At 37.0% G+C, this 21,269-nt stretch overlaps 1 protein-coding gene across 2 annotated transcripts in view; it reads left to right on the forward strand.

Moving 5' to 3' along the window:
• The window catches only part of MAN1A1 (mannosidase alpha class 1A member 1), a 137,050-nt gene that overhangs the window by 41,201 nt on the left and 74,580 nt on the right, over positions 1–21,269 (forward strand). For both annotated transcript variants that reach the window (XM_005492610.4, XM_074537912.1), the window contains exons 3-4: positions 2,439–2,554; positions 12,909–12,989. In XM_005492610.4, coding sequence (XP_005492667.1) covers positions 2,439–2,554; positions 12,909–12,989 — 197 coding nt within the window. The remainder of the gene's footprint in view (positions 1–2,438; positions 2,555–12,908; positions 12,990–21,269) is intronic.

Consider the following 21,269-nt stretch of genomic DNA (forward strand, 5'->3'; position numbering starts at 1 on the left):
CATTCCTTTCCCCAACCCCACCACTGGTTTGTCTGACTGGTTATTAATGACCTGTTCAGCATCACGATTTCCATACTACTCTCAGGTTTAAGTTATTCTCTTGGCTAACTTAGCACAAACTGCAGTTGTTCACAAGTCATAATTCTGGCCTCTAAACTGACTCTTTCTCTGTTCTTTTGTCTTTTCTCAAGAACTTGGAAGCACAGCTGTTTGAGACAAACTTGACTAAGTGTCACATTAATTGTGTAATTATTCCCTTTTCTGGAGCATTCAGAATATTAGCAGAAATAATTTCAAATAAAGATCTGCTTGAGATTCTAGCATTTTTTTCAATCTGTGCTCTAAGCACGCCACATATGCCAGATTCAGGGGAAAAATCATAATAAGTAGGTGACTCCATGGGTGATTTCTCAATAAGTTTTCTTCTTATTTTCTCTTCTTTTTCTTCTTAGTAGTGGGTTGCAGCTCAAGTACTAATCCTTAAAATTGAAAGCTTAACTGTTTAGTGGTGGTGTTAGTTGTATTACAAGGGGATTATCACAAAGAATGTCTTTGCATGGTGAGCCTATCACAATCCAGTGAAGCAAATCAGGTTATAGATGGTTTTTCTGTAAGTAGAGCTCAGTTGTAAAGGTCCACTAGGAACTGCTTTTGTTGTATGGAGTTACCAGACATCTCCAGAGCTTTTGCAGTAGTGATCTTGAGCAGATGTCCTCCAGCAGTTTTCCACTCTCACTTTCTCATAAGCTCAGGGAAAATAGAAGTTGCTTAGCCAAGTTTAAAGGAATACTTTTCCTTTAATATAAGAGAAGGGCAGCCAAGTTCCAAATAAGCTCTTGGAGGATATTATGTTTTTCTTACCAAAGCAGGCTGCAGTTTTATTAGTGGAATATCTGGGGGAAAATGTAGAGATTCCTTCGTTCATAGTAGGAAAGTGACATTCCAAAAATGGGTGGTATAAACAGCTGCTAAAATAGAGAAAGTATCTCATTCTGTTACATGTACCAAATACCTGTTGTAACAACCTCAAATATTATTTTGTTTAAGATGGTGGAAATGGAAAATTATTTTCTACTTGGAACCTTAATTTCTGGAAATTATGTCAATCCTGCTATATAAAGCTCTCCAATCTCCTCTCTGTTTCATGTGGAAGCAGAAACCCATGATGGCAGTGAACCCAAGAATTGGCTGATAGAGTAGCTTTCTTAAATATGAAAAATTGAACTATGATATTTGATAAGTTTATAAAATTAAGTTTTACTTTTCCATCAGGTATTTCAGAGACAAGAGAATAATCAAGTTCCTTAATTAGTTGTAGCTACTATGTTGTCATTCCCCTGGTACAATCAATTCCGGAATGAGTAGTCAGCTATTCACCTGACTCATTAGCCCTGCTGAGGGAGACGGATTGGGCATAATGACTTTCTCTGTTGATTGCAACCTAAATTATTTTCTAATTCTAAATGCTTCTTTCTGTATCAGAGTCTTCTCTAAAATATAACAGTAGTCTTCCTTTCATTATGAAAACTGCGGGAGCCAAGTTAGGAAATGAAAGTCTTAGTAGAGTGGTCAAAATTGAATTTTTGACATTATCCCATAAATAGGAACTGAAACTCTTCCTAGACAAAAATGGTATTTTGAAAAGGTCAAGGTAAATTTGGAGTAAGCATAGAAAAGTGTTTTGAGTGACTGTATTTTCTTGAACCCCACCGTCCACATTAACCTTTCAGTACAGGATGATGAACATCTAATCCATTCCAAAGCCAACGAACTGGTAATATTTCATCTGGCAGTGTTAGGTCAACGCTAGCTCTTACCCATCTCTGTAAAAGAGGTAGAAGGGTGCCATTTTTGCAGACCACCAGTGCCTTGCTCTGAGAGCCAGTGCCTTGCAGCCCCTCCTGAGCTGACAAATCCATGTGTGCACGTTTGCCTTTGCCTCCCCCAGTGCTGTCTGGTCAGACTGTACTTCTTAAAGGGCTTTCTTAACTAAAATGGGATCAGTTCTCACCAGCTTCTTAAAGCTTTATGTATCTTTGAGTATAAAAACAAAGAAGCAGCTGATTGTTTTCATTCCAAACTGGAAGAAACAGAAATTTCTCAATTACCGAGATTTACTGGGTTTTGTGTCATTTTAGGGTGAACTGTTCTGTCAGTGGTTTAAAATGCAAAAATATGACTGAAAATACAGAGCGTTAGAGCAGCTCTTCAAAAGTTCATTAGTGGAAGAAATACTTAAATATTATGATGTTGTGTTGTGGCATGGGAATCAAAGTAAGGGCTGTGAATTACTAGTTACCACTTGAATGCTTATGCACCCAGTTTTTAATTGGATTAATTGAAATTGGATTTTGAAATTAGAATTAATTTAAATTAATTAGATCTAACTGAAAAGTCTTCTGTTGGAAAGTAAATCACTGGCTCTTCATGTGTTTCAGGTAACATTCAAGGAGCAACAATCGTGGATGCCCTTGATACACTATACATCATGGAAATGAAAGAAGAGTTCAAGGAAGCCAAGGAGTGGGTTGAAAAAAACTTGGATTTCAATGTGGTAAGGAGCATTGCTGATTAACTTTTAATGCTCTGTTTAGTCTCCAGGGGCCAACTGAGGACTGGGTTTTTGATATTACAAGCATAATGCAAGGCTAAAGAATTTAGATTATTGATAGATAAAACAAAGCAGGAAGCTGGAAGATGGGAAATCTACTGCTCTGCTTATATGCTCTTTTTCAATCAAAGAGATTTAGGTAGATGGAAGGCAATGAGCTGGAATGGAGGAAGGAAAAAGGAAATAGAGTATTTGCCATTATAAAGTAAAAACCAGCCTGTTCAGCTTTTCTGGAAAGAAGAATTGGGACCCTTCAAGCATTAATTTTTTCATTATGCAAACCTTTAACATTTTCCCTTTATGAAATCTTCTACATATTTTTGTTCTGTTTATTGAAAGGTACATGCCATACATACTGCTTAGGTTCTTCTGTCTACTCCAGTAAAGTTGAATATCATGAGTTAGGCTGAACTATTGGCACAACTGAACTGCTTTGGTCTTAGGAAGCATCAGGTCCTCACAAATGCACAAATCATCCTATTAAGTGGCAAATGTGCAGCTGAGGGCAAAGTTCTTTATTAAATTTTTATTCTGGAAAGGCCTTGAACAAGTAGGAACCTCTTTGATTAAATGGCAAAGTCCTGAGTTTGGTATTTTTTCTTTTTTTTTTTTCCTTTTGGGTTTTTTTTTTGGGCCAGAGGATTTATTGTTGGGTGCAGAGAGCTGATGAAGCACCTTTGATCAATGCAATAAAGTAAGCACAGTACACTGAGCACTTGAAAGCTCTTGTAGTTGACATGCTTAATGTTAGAAACACTTTCTGAAAACAAAGTACTCTTTCTAATAAGTTATGCAAAAGTCAGGTTTAATTAGGGTCTCTTCCATGCTTGAAAATTAATTATCTTTTTAAGAAGGAGTTAATAAGAGTGGATCTAGCATAGTTTATATAAGCAGTAATTTAGTATGCATTTATATTTACATTTAGAATGTAAATAGAGGATATTAAACAGTGCTTCTGTGTAGTGTCAGAAGCCTGAATGTCATACTAATTTTATTTTGTGCATAAGAATTTTTTTCCCTAAAGGTATTTTTGTAATACTAAATTCCTGTCTTATTAGCTTGGTATTATCAAGATGTTTAAAAACCAGGATAAGACAACAGAAAATAACAAATTCCACTTGAAAGGATGAGCTGAGCTCTACTTGGAGGAACATTATAAAGCTTTGTAGAGTGATTTACATTATTAACATGAAAATCTTTGGGTTTACATATATCTTTATATATTTGTACTGGAAACTTTTAGATGGTATTGCCTATATTTCCTCTTTTTAATGCACCTATTTTTTTCTCAGAAATGCTTCCAAGCTAAGAAAATGTCAGAAATTTCATATTCCATTAGTTGTTCAATGCAGGAGTCAGGCAGATTTACCAAAGCAGCTTCACAGATAACAATGACGTGCATCACTAACCGTATATTGTTACTGATATTCCTGTAAATAGCAGCCTGGAGTTCAACACCTCACAAAATTATTTTCATAATACTTCATAATCATATGTAATTGAATTTTACATTGGCATCATCAGTGAGTAGATGAATTTTCCCAAACTGGAACAAGGAAATTAAAATAAATATCTGTGATGCCAAATTTAATAATGGATATCCATTTGTTTAATGGCTGGATTGTTGGAAGCTACTCAACTTGCACTTTTGTTTAGTTTTCCACTTTAAGTATAGATTTTAGATTAAAATGCCATTTTGTATTTATATCTTACAGTTTAAAGAACAGCAAAGAAAGAAAAGTTCTCTTTTGTGTTTAAGCGTTTATCATGTATCGGGCCTTATGTGACATGGTCTGCAAAAATGTTATGTACACTTTACTTGCTTCTGTTTTAGAAACCTTTGTCCCATGAAGTGATTTATTTGGAATAACTGACTCACTGACATATCCTAAAGAGTTATTTCTTCTGAGTAGCATAAACTTGTGTTTGATTTTTCTGATCATTTCCTGGGCAGGGACGGCTTAATCAGCATATTTGGCATTTATTTCCATAAGTAGGATACCTTTTTCTCTTCATTTATTCTTAGAACCATGTATTTTAAATCTTTAATTTTCTTTAAGATGCTCTTTACAAAAATTGCTGTGACTGTATTCTGTAGCAGAATTTTTTTCTCCTTATGTTCTCTCTCAATGCAGCTGGATATAGGAAAATTTTACAAACTCCAGAAGATATTCACCAAACTATTTGGCCAGCACTCACACCACTCTCAACACTTGATCATAAAAGTTGCCTAATGTCACTTTGTGAAGTAGGCACTAGTTTAGCCACATGAAAGGATTTATGGAATAAAGGCGACTTAATGGGAAATGGCAATGTCTCTTTATGCGTTAGATTTCAATCTCGCAGTTCAATGAATTAGATGTCAGGGTTGCTCTTCTTTACCTTTTTGAAGATAGGTTTTGATTTTGAGGGAAAACTCTAGTTAAGTCAGCAGCACCTTTCTTGGCAAACTTGTGCATTTTAGTAAGCTTGTCAGTGGGTATGTTTAGAAACTTTCCCTTTTGGAGTATAACACAGGCTATTTTCATTACAGCTACAGCTGGTAGCCCTGTGATTTTATAACTGAGATTTGATCACATTGCAATGCTTGGAGCTTTTTTTATGTCACAACTGCTGACTTTTTTTTATTTTAAATTGGAAACCTTGCAGAAATTTGAGCTAAACTGAGCCATTCCTTCAGGAATTATGTTGCATTTTCTGATTCTGTCAATATTATAAGAGATGTAGATGTACTTTTGGAAAGAGATGACATTTGCAGTGGTTAAATCCATGGTCTTAGCTTTAGTAGCACGATGGATATGTGCTCTGTTCTCTGTTGAATCTCTTTATCTCTCTGGGGGTTTCATCTTTGCTCTTATAATTAATACAGCCCAGGCTTTGTTCTGACCTCCCTACACAGACTGCTGCCCACACTCCACAGTGCACAGCCCAAGGCTGCAGCAGCTGGGCAGGGCTCTGTATCAGCAGGTTACCAGGCAGGAAAAGGGAACCCGTCTTTCATGGGGTTTTTAGGGAGCTTGGCTGTTTCCTAGCTACAACTATGCATGCTGTCTGCTCCTCTGATCTTATTTTTTCTTATTTGTTTCAGAAGCTGCACACGCACACACACACACAGAGCTTTCTGAAGGAGTTTCTGTAGCAGCACTCCACTTCTGCTTCACACTGGGGTGGAAAAAGCTATCAGTCTCTGCAGTCCAAGGGCCAAATAACATTGAATACATGCTTGGGAAGAGAGAGAGGAAAAGGGATCTTGATGAGGCAATTGAAGGGGTCAGGTGTTGGGGAGTAGTGGTGCAGGAGCTGAGCCTGATGGTACAGCAGTGAGGGTTTGGGAATTGTTGAGCGATCGATGTTGCTCTGTTGATCGATGTGCTCGATGGTGCTCTGCATCCACACCCAAACACACCCCAGTACCTTTAGTGACCAAGGGATCCATCCCTCTCTGCTTCAGCCCTGCTAAACTCCTTCTGTGCAAAAGGGCAGTCTTGCCTGTGCTGCCTACTGGGAGCACTCCTTGGTCTGCACAGTGTCCTAAAGCATGTCTGCGCATTGACTGGAATAACAGGGACCCACACCAAGACCAGAAGGTGCTGGCAATCAAACTGTACATGGGACAGGGCTTGGATTCATACCGTGACCAACTGACCAGCTATCTGATGGAAGTGTACCCAGACAGGATCAGAATGGGAACAAGGTATGGAGCAGAAAGCCATGCATTAGTTCAGATAAGAGGGAAATTGGGAAAGTATGAAGGGCATTTCATTATTTGCTCTCAAAGACAGGTACTAATGAATTGAGGAACTGCATAAAGGGAAGGGAATGAGGAAGAAGGTGAGGGTGCCCTCTGTCTTGTGTCCTACCAATACTCTTAAGTATTGGTCAGTCACTGTATCTGATTTTATATGCCACTTTTGAAACTTGAAGGCTCACTTACGACTTCTGACTTTCATCTTTGTGCTTAGCGCAGCAAATCTGAGTGTCTTTCAAAGAGGTTTGGTCAGCAGCTTCATGCAACCTAGAAGTTTTGTGAGTAATATGTCTATTATTTGAGAACTGGAAAAGAACTGGTGGAAGTGGAGAAACTTGAAGTTTTGGGGTTTTTTCTACTGTCATGTATAGAGTAGCATACCCTATTTTCAAGGTCCCAGAATAGCAAATATTATTTGCATAAATAAGGCTTCCAGCATTTATCATTGACTCAGCTGTATCTGTGGTGTGGCAGTCAGTAACAGTACAGACTTCCAGACTTCAGTTTGCTTATTTCAAATTTCAGCATTTACAAACCCAAATCCTACAATTTTCAAACTGTAGGTGTTATGATTGACTTCTATTTAACAATCCACAACCTAATGTTCTAACTTGAAACATTATAGGTTTTTGGCTCTTTATTCTTGGTATTTTTCCTCCTCAAGTGAGAAAATCAGAAATTTTCCTAATACAACTATTTGAAACAGCTTTCCAATTTGAAAAAAAAATTGTCATGGGTCAGAGAGAAATCTTAAGAAAGCCAGCAGGTGAAAATGGTTCTTTAGTTTGTGGGACTATTTGATTACTAGTTTGCCACATAACTTATTAGTACACTCTAAATGCCAGACTTCAAAGTGACTTGATTTTGTTTTAATTATGTGTAAGAACCAATTTTGATGGGCTAAAACGAGACCCTGCAAATTCATTACTAAACACAGTTCTTTTGCTGCTAGAGTTTATTAATGCCTTCAGTAGCACTTTATTTTTGTGCCTGCAGTTTGCCATGCGGGGACTTCAGCAAGGTTAAATAATATGTTATGCAATAACCAGGCTTTGACACTTGTGATAAAAAGGTTGCTAAGATTATTTCCCATGTCTTTGGGAACTGAATATTTTAGCAAGCTGCCAGTAACCTTCATTTGTGGAATATGAATGAAATTTTTTTCCCCCACAATTGCAGGTAACTAAAATCTTGTTTAATTGCAATAGTTGAAAGTGAGCTATTGTAGTACTATTTGTGACTATCGTAATTCCTGGGCTGCTTGAAAATGCTAGGATTTGTTGCTGTTCTCAACCTTTGTGCTTCAACAGGGGAATATTATTATTTAATAGTAAAAATAATTCCAAGTTCATCTCATTTCACAGGAAATGTGGGCCCTTTGTGTCCACTTTTTAGTCTAGAATTATATACATTATTCAGCATTGTTCAGTACAGGCTCCCTGGTGTTCTCTTGCGCAGCTTGTTAAACTGCAGGGTATGGGCTGCTTGCCATGGTGTGTGTGGGGGGGGGGAGTTGCTATATTCCTTCTCCACAGGAGCAATAGATGGAAATGCAGATGAGGTGGCTGAAGTTCTGTACACTCTTGTGTACAGAACAGGAGAACCAAAGGAAAGAAAGTTTTGGAAGGAATCTTTGCAATAGAGAAGACTGAAACAAATGATATGTTAGGACTTGTGGCATTATTTTTCGTTATCTATATAAAAACTAAGAGAGTAAGCTCTTTATCAAATGTAAATTAAGGTGATTTGTTCATTGGGAATACATTCATCTGTGTAAAGAGCGCACAGTATTTTCTCCAGATGTATTTTGAATGGCAGAACTTGTAACCAGTGCTGCTGGTAAGTACCAGGTGGACAAATAAAATAGTGTTGTGTTTCAAATGTTGTGTTTATAAGGGAGGATGACTTCCCATGATAAAATACTGATGGAAATCGTTTTGGCCTTGGTCTGTGAATTGTGGAGAGGAAGACTATCAGGAATGAGATGCATTAGGAAATGATCCAGAAAAATATGAATACTGATTTTTGGGAAGTTGGAGGAGTTCAATGGGAAAAGGCCTTCAGGAGAGCCCAGTTGACAGTGGTTTGTTGTCTGAACAATGTTTCAATATTAAATTCAATATAGCAGCTGTTTGAAGCCTCAGTAGTTTACCAGTTGTAGTCTTAATCCTCTGGTTTGTGGAAGGGTGAGGGAAGTTGAGTGGTGAGACCCAGCTGAGATCAAATTGGTCCTGTCATAGATTTGCAAATAAAATAGAAATGCAGAGTAACACAGGCTAACCAATATAAATCTTGGCACTTTATTCTGCCTGCCCCCTCCTTGTTTGGTTATATTTGTTGCTTTTTGATGATATGTCTTGCTAAGGCATTGTCACTCTCCCTTTCTTTAAAAGGAGTTAGTATAATAGGTTTCCTAGTTATAGCTCTAATTTTCCCCAGCATCTTGAGTGTTTCTGAGCTATGGGTTTTCTTCTACTTAAAAAGCAATTTTAACATAACTTTGATGTTATGTGTCTAGCCAGCAATGTGAAGGAAGTTGTATGTCTATATCAAAATTACTTCGTCTTTAGAAATTAATCAAGGAAACCAGATGACATTCCTGAAACTCATCACAGCTTTGCTCTCACACCACATATTGGATTCATACATTGCTTTTTGTTTTCTATTTTTTTCAAGTACACTGATCAGAAGTCACAGTTTCTCTGGATGTTGTATAGTAGTTGGACTATTCAATTTATGGTTCAAATAGTGAATCATAAATTACTGAATAAATATAAGATGAAAGACCACATTACTCACATTCAGCAATTAACATAAAAGCCCTGGAATTAAAACAAAAACATGTTATTCCCAATACATGTAACTCTTTTTCAAGCACCCACAGACTTTCAGAATCCTTTCTAAAAGTGAGGCCTGCAAATATCAGATCAAACTGATGTTTAGATGTTAGCATAGATAAGATGTGTACTAACAAAAGTGTTTCAGATATTCTCGTACAGAGCCCAGTCTATATGGGTTACTAATGTAAAGTCCATAAAACTGGAAATTATATTTATCCAATTGTTCAGAGCTGTCTTTTGCACTTGGTTCCTTAAAAAGGGAACATCTTAGTCATCTTGAAATATACATGTCCAGACACTTCGCCTTACAGAATTTCCATTAGAGGTAATAGAATTCATTCAACCACTTCTCAGACTTGCTTTGTAGGTGATACAATAACTGTTTGAAGGAGAAGGCTAAATTTAAAATAAAAAATAATTCTCACTTCTACAGATGGTGAAGTAGAAATTTGGTGAAGTTCAGATGAAAGTTTTTCTGGTACTTTTAAATGCTTATTTAGAATTTGACTGCTGAGTAGAAATATACAGACTTACTTGTGCAATCTGTATGTGGATGATTAAATATATGAAAAGAGAGTAATGATCATGGTGTGGCATTTTCAATGTGTCATATCATACAAAAATTTTAAAAATCAAACCAGGAAGAAGGGTAAATTTGGTGTAGCGGAAATTTTCTACTTTTAGGACAAGTTCATTTTTCTTAACAGATTAGTTCTTCACACAAACTTTCCTTCACAAACTTTCCTTCACAAAAACATGTAGACATGTTTTCTTGATGTGAAATTATAAAACTTTAATTGTTTTGCCACTTAGAGTTATTTGTGTGCTGAGAATAATATTAACCTGGTACAATGAGTTTAAGAGTAACTATCAGGCATACAGATTTCAAATCTACCATTAATCAAATTACTGTTTCAGTGTTCGTCTGCTTCAGTGGCTTGAATAAAGATTTTGGTAAGAGGCAAGTATTTCAAATCAAGGTTCAGAGGTTCAAGTGACCTATTGGGAATCTATTGACATTAGAATAATGGTTGCCTTCAAGAAATGTCCTGAAAGATCACCCCTTCAACACATATTCAGTATTACAATACAATTCATCTTTGTGGCACAACAGTAAAACCTTTATTCAAATTATTTCCAAGTAGTCTCTTGTCTGTAGCTGATTTCCAGAAGCATATGTCAGTGCACACATACTGAGACTTCCTTAAAGGGCCTTTGCACTCCTTGAAAGATAGCAATGGTTTTGTGAGTTAAGTGGTCATATTTAAATCCAGAAAGGCAAAATGTAAAGTTCTGGAGACAAAATATTCAGGTCATACACCACTCAATTTACTTCAAGCAATTGAAAATCAAAAAGTGATTTAATTCAGTTCTCAAAGGAAACACAAGTGTCTGGGATATCTGATTAACTCATTTCCTCATCTGACACCTACCTCTTTACAGCTTCAACCTTCCTACATCAAAGAAAGGTACTTGACATGTGCTAAGGCTCAGGATTGAAATGGAAAGAACCTGAACTTCTGAAGAAGGTTCACAAATTCATATTCTCATGCTATTCATAGGAGTTTCAGCTAGCTCAGTCTCCACAGAAGAGAAGCCACCCCTTTCACTCATTTGATCATCCTTTCTTCAATCAGACCAGATCAGATCAGCCTTTCTTTAGTCAAATCAGTTACCTACTAGCTGTATTATATGTTGGATTTTAAGGTAGACTTCTGTATTTAAAGTACATGTACTGTAGTTCCTACACAGGCAGCCTGATTAGCAGGTGAGCAGATGCATCATCTAGTTAGTTCAGATTTCTAGAGAATTTAAATATTTTTATATCCACCTCCCCAGGTTTAATGTGGATCATGGCATAATAAAAAAGCCTTCAGAAGAATGTTGAAGTTGAGATGAGTACCTGTTTCCATTTGCCTTATTGCTGCATTCAGTGAGACAATGACTGAACACTTGGAAAGAGAAATAACAGATTTTGGAAAAAAAAAGGCATTTTGGAAACAGAAATTAAGCTGCAGAAATTAAACTTTGTTGTTTATCTTAGAAAGAATAGGAGAGGAGCAGTGGAGGAGAGCAGTGACAGAGGAGAAACTGCAGATTTCTAGATGACTCAAAATAAACTTGTAAGAGTGTTATGTTCTGAACACTGCAAGACAGCAAGATAATTTTGCAGTCTTAAGCCATGATGCCAGTCTGAGTTTTCAAGAGTCAGACGTGTGTGATGGCTTTACTTTGTCAGCCCCTTTGAATTGTGTTCCTGTGTATTAAAAGATGTATTATACAGGCACACACATACTATATTAATTATGTATTAAACAGAGTCATTCTGAATGAAATTATATCCTTTTTTTTGGGGAGAGGGAAGTGCCGAATACATTTTAGAGGAGAAAAGTTAAATTCCTGAGTGTGAACCAACAAGCATTGTAGCAAGCCTGAGAGTGTGTTTTGAAGCCTGTACCTTTACAGTTTACAAGAAACTCACCAACTCTGCAATGTGATAGATACCTTTTCTTAATCAGAGCACCTTGGAAACTGAAAAGCATGAAGTAATATTTCCGTTAAGTAGCCCAGTGTTGGTTTGTTTGTTTTTTTCTGGAAAGGCAGTTTGCTGTAATTCAAAATCCATAAAATATAGGGAGCAACTTCTTCCCTCCCACGCAAACTGACATCTGAATGCTTAAACTGGAAAAGCACAAAACCTAGCTAAATGAAAAAAGCCTGCAAGCCTTTCAGAAGAAAATCCATCAGCTCCACCATGCACTGATTTATATAAAATATAGCTATACTGTATGTTTGCAAACAGAAAATGGAAAAGTGACTCAGTAGAAGCAAGAGCAACCCAGAACATGTGAAAGTCAAATGTTTTTTTTTATGTGCCCAAAATTTTGGGATGCTGTTGGGTACCTTTTTCTGTAGAAACACAGAAATTAAAAAAGTAGTATTACATAAAAAGGCAAAAATTAAGAAACTTCACTAGACCAACTTTTTAGCTGAATGCCTCAGTGAGTGTTGGGGTAAAATTGGACTTGCCTTAATAAAGAACAAAAGTATGTGAGACTCAGATTCCTCATTTATGCTTGAATTTCAATTTCAAAAGGCAGGGAAAGAGTGTACTTTGAGTTTTGAGGTAGATACTAGCTGGACCAAGTCTTTGTCATTGATAAAAGATTCATCCACACCAGCTTGGAAAGGGCTGTCACTGTAGTAGGGAATAATCTTCCTTGTTAATACACATAATGATTACATTTGTTTTTTATGAGCACGTAATTAACTCATTCTAGTGTTACCTTCTTGTTTGTGGTGAGCAGCTTTTAGACTGAAGTAGGAAAGCACTTGATGGGACATTTTGATCAATACTGATCTGTCTGAGATGGAGTGAGGGGAGATAGTGTGGGACATGAGATCCAAGATCACCTTTTGAGAAAATGCTGAATCATTTGCAAGGAATGATAAGTACTTAGATATGTGGATTTAGGGAAAGCCTTATAGCCTAACAGAAGAGGTGAAAAGTTGAGCAGGATGAGGATATTTTGTCAAAGTGAGGAAGAGAAAGAAATGCTTTAAATTCTTGTGTTGGCCTTCCCTACATCTTCTGTGTTTTGCTATTTACAGCTGTTGTGCCTTAAAACCTGTATGTGTGTGTATGTATATATATATATATATGTAAAAATAAACCTGTATAGAAATAAATTCATGTTTATTTCAACAGAATGCTGAAATTTCCGTATTTGAAGTCAACATTCGTTTCGTCGGTGGACTGCTTTCAGCTTACTATCTTTCAGGAGAAGAAGTAAGATGGTTTATCTGACATATCATCATCTAGATAAGTCATTAAATTTAATTTTAGTAATTTTTTTATCCAATTAAATAATTTCATTTATCCATTGTTTAAAACTTTAAAAATGGCTTGTACAATGGAGACCAATGAGTCTTCTTGCTTCTATTGCTGCTGCTTTTCTTAAGTCCCAAAGCTATTGCTTCATTTAAGTGTTTAGTGATATTTCAGTTTTTTTCTTGAGTGGGAATCACACCCAGTACATCTTCTGGACTTCATGCTAGAGTGTGTAATTGTGGAGTTCCTACTGTGTGGTACTGGTAGGTTTGGTACATCACCTTCCTGCTTCCCAGATGGGTTTCAAGTGTACCCTTGAACTTGTTTAAACTCTTACTTTCTGTTTGCCTACCTGAACCTGAGCCTTCAACTCACATGGAGAGGACATGTTAAGAAAGAAAAGGCTGCTATAAACCTATACATGTGAATGTCTCTAAAGCATTAATAACCTGTTAATCTCTATTACCTGTCATGGTTTCTGGAGAGAATGAAGATGTAATTTCATCTTAGAGCTTTGTCTAAATGCAATTACTTGTATAATATTTTTAAAGAAGGCCATAAGAGTCTCATTTTAAATGACACGTATATTTTCAAGTTTTAGCTTGGCAGTTGAAAACTCTTTAATCTTACTAGTTTAAATTCTTGTTTCTGTCTCTGGATTATAGTCGTATTTTGTTGCAGGATTACACAAGTTAGTACTCTTTAAACATAAGTTGAATTTATCATTCCTTAAATCCAAAGCAATTACAAGTGGAAACTCCAGAAATCCAAGGAATTAATTTTTTTTTTCATGAGTAAATTTCCCAAATACGAGTTGAACCTGTCACTTTAAATTACTTTAACTCTATGGCTGTGCATGATTATTTTTTGTTAAAATTTATCATTATGTTAAAGCTGTTTTAGCAGGTACTGCTGGGTCATGTGCCTGACAAAGCAGTTATAAGGAGACAGTGTTTCTCTGACACTTTTATGTCTTAACTAGACTTACCTGCTTATATCACGTGGACCTGTGCTGAGTGTAGATGGTATGGGAAAGACATTCCTGTCTTAAAATGCGCAGGTTTTATTGAATAGTCTTGTAATTTTGCAGGAGAAAAAAATGCAGTCAGACACTTAACAGTAATGAAAAAAATTGAGATGTGCTTGGGAGCTGGTGTCTGGATCTTTGCTAGATATTATTTCACTTATGTTTCTTCTCTTTTCACTGGAGATTTACTTGGGAAACAGGTGTGGGCTTTTCTAGCATAACCTATTGGTACACTTTAATTAACCAGTCCTGACAGAAGCTCATTTCTTGGCCGATGAGCTGGTAGATGAATGCTCATGGGCCTTTACATCAAGTGGCAGTTTGTCTGCCAAGAAATGCCTTAATCCTTTGTCATCAGTGCAGGTGATTTCATATGTATATTGATGGTTTATGTCCTGTGTCTGTTAGTGTGTAGTCTCACTTTCATTCAGTGTGTATAGTTTCTCCTAAATAGCACCAAGTCATTGCTTCTCAACCATTCCTTCATCCTCAGAGAGGCAGTTTTACCACCCCTTCTCCAGCTAGATTGAAGGCAGCACTCGTGTTCCAGTAAAACTCTTGCACAAATGAAACGAGGAGACATCTGAAGCAAAAGAAAGTGTTTCACACAGCAGATAACTAAATGGAACTCTTTACAGTGGAACATCAGTGATAAAGGATGCTAGTGCCCATTCTAAAACTGATGGACTCAGTAATGAAAGTAAAATTGCCTCTTACATACAGAGAGGAGGTGTATTATTAAGGAGGATGCCAAGCTCTTGCAGGTCAGGAAGGGCATCGTCCATGCTTGCCACTGGTTCTCACACTCTCTTTTAGATATCTGCTCTCCAAGACAGAATGATGTCCCTAAATAGTTGTTCTGGTGGCTTAGAGAGTGCAATTCAGCATGCTCTGCCTTCATCAGATTTGGGAAAACTTCATGATTTGTCTCCCAAATCCCAAGATGCTGTGGTAATAGCCAACCTCTGCCAATGTAAAGAATGGGATGCAGCAGGGTGAGGTTCTCCTGTATTATGAGAGTTTCTTCTTCCCTGCTGCTGCTGAGAGGTGTGGAAAGGCCTGAGGGCCCCAGAGGCTGGCTGCCACCATAGAAAATATATCTTTAGTAATCTGTTGGTCCATTACATTAGTGGGTGTTCCTAAAAAGTTACCACAATCTGTATGCACACTGATTGAAGGATTAAACTTCTTCAGTTAAAATCTTATATTTGCTGTGCTCACTTACCAGTATTCTAATTAAAGAAAGCTATGTTTCGGTAGAAGGAGTGATGGAAATAATTATTGTTTGTGCTTCTGAATTACATTTCCATGGGTAATGATCCAAAGCTGCAACACATTGTATGTTCCATAATCATTTGTAAGTCTAACTAATCACAATTAAAGAATATGCTATCATACTGAGTAGTTCCTAAAACATCCTACTCACATAATAGTTCATTTAGATAAAGTCACCAATGTGAATCATTCTAAAAATGAACAAATTGAATACTTTACCCCTTAATAACTATATGTGCTTCTCACTTGCAAATAGAGCCATGAGATGCTTTCTGTTTAGTTTCCTACAATTTCTACCTTACTAGAATTCATATTAAATACCTTAAAGTGCTAAAAATTTCATATGCTTTTTTTTTCCACTGTGGTATCTGTCTAAACCCAAGTCGAAATGAATTTCAGTCAAATATCCACTTCATTTGTAAAATAGCTACAAGTATGAGAAAACTTGATTTTAAGCTGACTAACTATTTAAATGCTGCTCTCTTTTTTTGGGGTGGTTTTTGTTTTGTTTTTTTTTTTTTTTTGTTTCTTTTGGGCTTTTGAGTCCCTAATAATATACTGCATGTGAATGCTTTTCTTATTATTTTTTCCATAAGTCACTTGCTGTAAAGGATTATTAAAAATAAGCCTGGCTGCTTAAAAGCACTGCTAGTATTGAAAATTTTTTTGTTTATATGAAAGTATCTTTAGGAAACTGTAATATGGTAGATTTATCCCACAGGACTGGGAGAGATTTTTTTTTTCAAACTTTCTTGATCATTTTGTTCAAATTAAACCTTGATTAAGTACAAAAGATGTCTTAGAATCTTGGAAGATTCCTCATTTAAGTATTTTTTTGTTATAAAACGAAAAATAAAGTGTAAGGGAGAAATTTGTTTTACAACTGCCTTGCTGTACTTGCTAGTTTGATGTTAAATTCTGGTATACCAAGGGTCAGGAGTATTGCATGCAGCAAGATCCTCTGTTCTGCAGACCCAGGTATTTACACTTCCAAATGTAGTCATATACAGAGATAATTTGTTAACTTTTGGAGGACAGCACTGAACCCTCTAACAGCAACTAAGATTTTTCTTGAATTCATGGAGATTTCAAACATTACTTGTGAGCGCTGTAGTTTTCACTGCTGGGAATAGCTGTGGTACTGGTGCTGAAAGTCATGCCAAATGTATGGCCCTGCTCTTAGTGCAGGGGGGTTGGTACATTCTCTAGGTCTTCTGATTTACTCATAACTGGCTCTAAAAGGCACTGCTAAAACTCAGTAATAATCAAGTTTTACTTGAAGGTTGGCTCCTCAGTCAGGGAATACATTGCATAGGCAGAAATAGAAGGAACTTTTAATTTGCTGTTTGTGTGAGCAGCAAAAAAGTTAATCCAAAATGCTCTGAAGTGAATAAGAAGTCCATGAGTTTCAGATTCAGCTGGTAATTTCCCAGATTCCTTTGAAGCTTTTCTGTTTTCTGAATGGGATAAGTAGCTTTTTTTTTTTCCACCAGAATGAAAATATTTTGGATGCAGCAGCTGTTCTTCCTGTATAATATGCTCATATTGCCATTCTTCTCCATGGCATGAAGCAGAAATGTAACAGATTTGTACTTTCTTTACTGTGGCAGGATAACCTGTTTGAAAGAAGACTAATGAATTCTGATCAGGGGGAAGAAATAACAAAAATAAATCAGAACAAACAAATTAACTCCAAAAACTCCCAAACAATAAAAAAAGGAAAAAATCCAAGCTGTTCTTTGATAAGTTGGACTTGGAGTCTCATCTGTTACTCTCTACCAGCTATTAATTAGAGGTTAAAAAAATGGGAAAAAAGTCATGACATACTTAATTAGTTTATATCCGCATTTAGAGCTGGAGTTACAGTGCCACTGTTCAACCTCACTTGATGATGTTGGCTTCCTGTCTGACTTCAGACAGACCTAATCATTGCTCACTGTAAACCACCATCCCTCAGCGATTGTCAAGCTATCTTGCTAACAAGGAGCAGGCATGAAATAATGATGCAGATGCTATTGATCTCCAAGTGCCTTTGCCAGGCTGACCACAGAAGATTGCTGACTTCATACAGTGCTGAGACATTCTGCAGAATTTAGCTGTAGCTATTTTCTCTGTCTCTGCCTCTCTTGTAGAGGTGTCTCTTCAGAGAGAATATTTAAATTCCATGAATACAAAAAAGAAAATCTATCATTTAGCAGTCTTGAATGGTAGGAGAATTAAGTTTTTGTCACCTATACAAAGGTATTGGCCTTTTCTGCAAATTGTGATTGAGTTCCAGTGTATGTGCCTTGGGGATCTGAGCTCACCAAGTGTGAGCACTGACCCAGTGTTTTATCTCCTGCTTCCTCTCACTTAACTTGACACTAGTTAACAAGAGGACTTTCCCTTTTATGTCCTGGAAGCTTGATTTCTAATGCTGTTTAAAACTCCAGGCATACTGTATCAGCTTGATCACTTCTCTGTGAATGCCACTTAACTCCTCCTTAATCACCTCCACAGACTGGCAGTAGAATTCCCTGTGTGGTACAGACTAGAAGACTTCAATTGCCTGTAGCTTTCTACAGCCCTGTTTTCAGATTTGGGTCCTGTTTCCCACCTACCATCCATCTGCTGCCACTTTTAAGCAATACATCAGTGTTTCAGTGGTGTCATGTTTTAGTTCCTGTAGAGCTCTGAAATGATCTTTATGCTCACTTTCATTTTTATAGATTTATGATTTTTTAACTTGGTATTTCAATGATTTCTGGAGCCATTCGACTTGGAAGTGACCTCAAGAAATCTGCTAGTCCAGTCTCAATATTGCAACAGTCCATTAGGCTTATTCTTTGAAGAATCTTCTTGCATGGGGACATGCCTATGCTCCTCAAGACTAAACACAGGGGCAAGTTTATCTTTTTAGCAAGGCTTTGGTTCATGCACTGTGTTCTTTTAAACAGACATGTGCTATCTCCTGGCTCTCTAGCAGGCATCATATTTCTCTTTTTTTCTTTTTTAACTTTAAATACTTGTTCTTCAAAAATTACATTTAGCCTGACTTAAGGGTTCTCATTTAACTTGTCTGTTTCTCTATTCCTTACTTGGACTCAATATGGTTTTACTTTTAGCGACTTTCTTTACAGTCAAACCAAAAGAAGGTAAAAGTCATCTGAACCTTTTGATTTGAGAATTTTTGGACTCTGAACCTCACCTTTTGTTCTCCAAATCATCTCCAAGCAATTTAACCTTATGGCTGTTTCTTTCTAAATTCATTTCAGCTGGTCATCTTGATTCTCTTTCTAAACTCAAACATTGCCAAAGTGAACCTTTTTTTAAAAGAATGTGTTGAATTGGGGCATGTGACCCCTGTTGACAGTAATATGTCAAACTAAGTTAAGAGCTACTTTTTCTCCTATAGACTCTGAATTTCTGCAGAAAGCTGTCATTACACTGTATAAAATCAAGGTTTATATCAGCTCTGATGTAGCATTTAACATCCTACTCAGGGACAGAGAAGGATTTAAAATCTCCTCTGTTTCCCACAATCACAGTCTGTAATCTCCATTACTATTTCAGCCTCTTCTCCACCTTTAATAAATCTAATGCTGTTCACTTTCTGTGCTACCTGCATCAAAAATGAACTGCAGAATCCCTATGGATTCACATTCTGGAGATAACCTTGGCTCCTAAGATTTTCTTTTATGTAGACTGCTCTGCCATTGCAAGCAGACTGCCCTTCAGTCTTCTATTTGTGTCTCTTAAGCTCCTGCAGTGCAATTACGCTGTCACTGTTGATGAAACCCATCTCTCTCAAATAGGTTCCCTTTACTCCAAAAGTTTTCTCATTCCTAGCACTTCTGTCCACTCTCTCCCAGTGCTACTTACCCAGCTGCTCTGTGCCACTGTGCTGCTCAAGCTGCCCCCACACTTAATTCTGAAGAAAATTGGAAGAATGGTAACAGAGTTGTGGATTTCCAGTCTTGCACTTAATTAAGATGCTGCTGCTAGGTTTTCCTTCTCTTCCCACTCTGCTGTGGGGTTGCTGATACCACCCACGTGTACATTGGCAGGGAACTGCTTCTGGGGTCTGAGTACCTGATGGAGACTGTGCCCCTGTGCTGCAATCAGGCACCACCACCAGGCACAGCATCAGCTGCCATCACCAAAGGGTTCTGTGCCTCAGAATGAGGGCCCTCAGGCCACTGGGCTAATGTGAAGTGGGAATAGTGGTAATTTGCCTTAATTCAGTGAATTGCTGTCTGCTGGAGTCCAGCAGTGGGTATGTTTTGCTTTTGTTTGTCTGCCATCATTCTGTTTGTCTATCAGTGTGAATACCCACAGCAGGGGACTGAGGAGCTGTGGTGACAGCCTGCTGCAGCTGCTGTAACCAAGCCTGCTATGAAACCAGGAATCAGAGCTCTGATTTTGATCTGAGAAATATCCGTTTAGAATTCCAACCTGTACATAACTTATGTTTTTCACTTTTAGTGGTTTCCCATTTGCCTAGCAGAATAGTGTTGGTTGGGGAGTTTTCTCCAAACAAAATATTTGCTTTGTTCCATGGTAAACCTATTTGACATGTTTTTGCATTCATATGTTGACTTTGGAAGTAAGAAAAAAGTTCACTGCTCATTACATTAATTTTAACTAAAATCCCTGCTCACCTCCACACGACTGTAGGCTGATGGTAAATTGCTAGGAAGGAGAATGGATTATAATGAGACCTAAGAAATACTGGATTGTGATTGTAACAGCTGGTATATTTGACACAAGCTCATGAGCTATGTTATTAAGTAGAATTCAAGCAGCTGAGAGGGACTGTTTGTTTCTTCTGAGGCTTTGGCTTTCAACTTGCTCCTACAGTTTCACTTCATTCTGGTTCTACAGAACAGTTGGAAAGAGAATGTCTGTCAGAAATAGTAGTGTGAGTGCTTTCCCTTTGAGCAGCAGCTCTAGATAGACTCTAAAGAAGAATTCTTTGCATGTGGGCTGATATACTGTACAGAAGAAATTACATGCTATTAGCAGCCTGTCCAGAATCACCAGGCACCTGCAAAGAAGTTGTTTCCAAGATATTTCTCTCTTTTATTTATCTCAGTTTCCAGTTCTGTCACTTAGCAGCACAAAATGCAATTGCATAATAAAGAAGAGTAAAAGGAGGGTAAAAACATGCTGCCTGAGGAGGTGGTGGAGTTGCTGTGCAGATTTAATAGAAAATGTACAACATATGGTTAGATACAGGGTTTGGTGGAGCCATTTGCAAGCAGCATTTAAATTGTTGCAAATACACTAGTCATACCTAAATAACAATGCTTATGTATAATAGTACAGTGAAGAATTTTAATTCTTTCTGCCAATGAAAGCAATCAAAAAAAATCTCAGTGCTGACAGTGGGAATAGATCAGCATGAATTTATGCTGCTTAAATTCTGAGCTATGTGAAATATTTGGGAAGTATATTCTCTCTGTGGATGTGGTATAAACGTTCAATTAGGTGATAATAATAGATGTTATTGAATCATTGTACTGATTTTTTACCAAAAGAAAAAGTACACATGAAAATATTATTATACTCTGTGTGTGGAGTAACTATTCTTTTCTTCATCTAAATATTTCACAATGTATAACTAGTGTATGGGAGGTTCCACTTTGTGCTTTGTCTCAGTAAACTGAGTCTGAGGTTATTTTTCATTAAGTTGGGAGTTAAGTAGGTGATAATATTCTTCTCTTATTGGCTTAAAGCATAAACCATCCAGTAGAAGATTACCACATTTTTGATTCTGTTGGCAGCTCTGAAGACATTCCATCAGATTCCCAAAGCTGACTTTAGCAAAGAATCTTTCTATCTTCATATCTCTTTCCAAAAATTTAAATTACATCTTCTAAAAAATATGTAGGCATATTCTTAATATTATAAATAAAATTTGAGTGAACAGAAATGTATAATGCAATTTGGGAAGC

This window comes from Zonotrichia albicollis, chromosome 3, assembly GCF_047830755.1.
Source record: "Zonotrichia albicollis isolate bZonAlb1 chromosome 3, bZonAlb1.hap1, whole genome shotgun sequence".
NCBI classification, from domain to species: domain Eukaryota; kingdom Metazoa; phylum Chordata; class Aves; order Passeriformes; family Passerellidae; genus Zonotrichia; species Zonotrichia albicollis.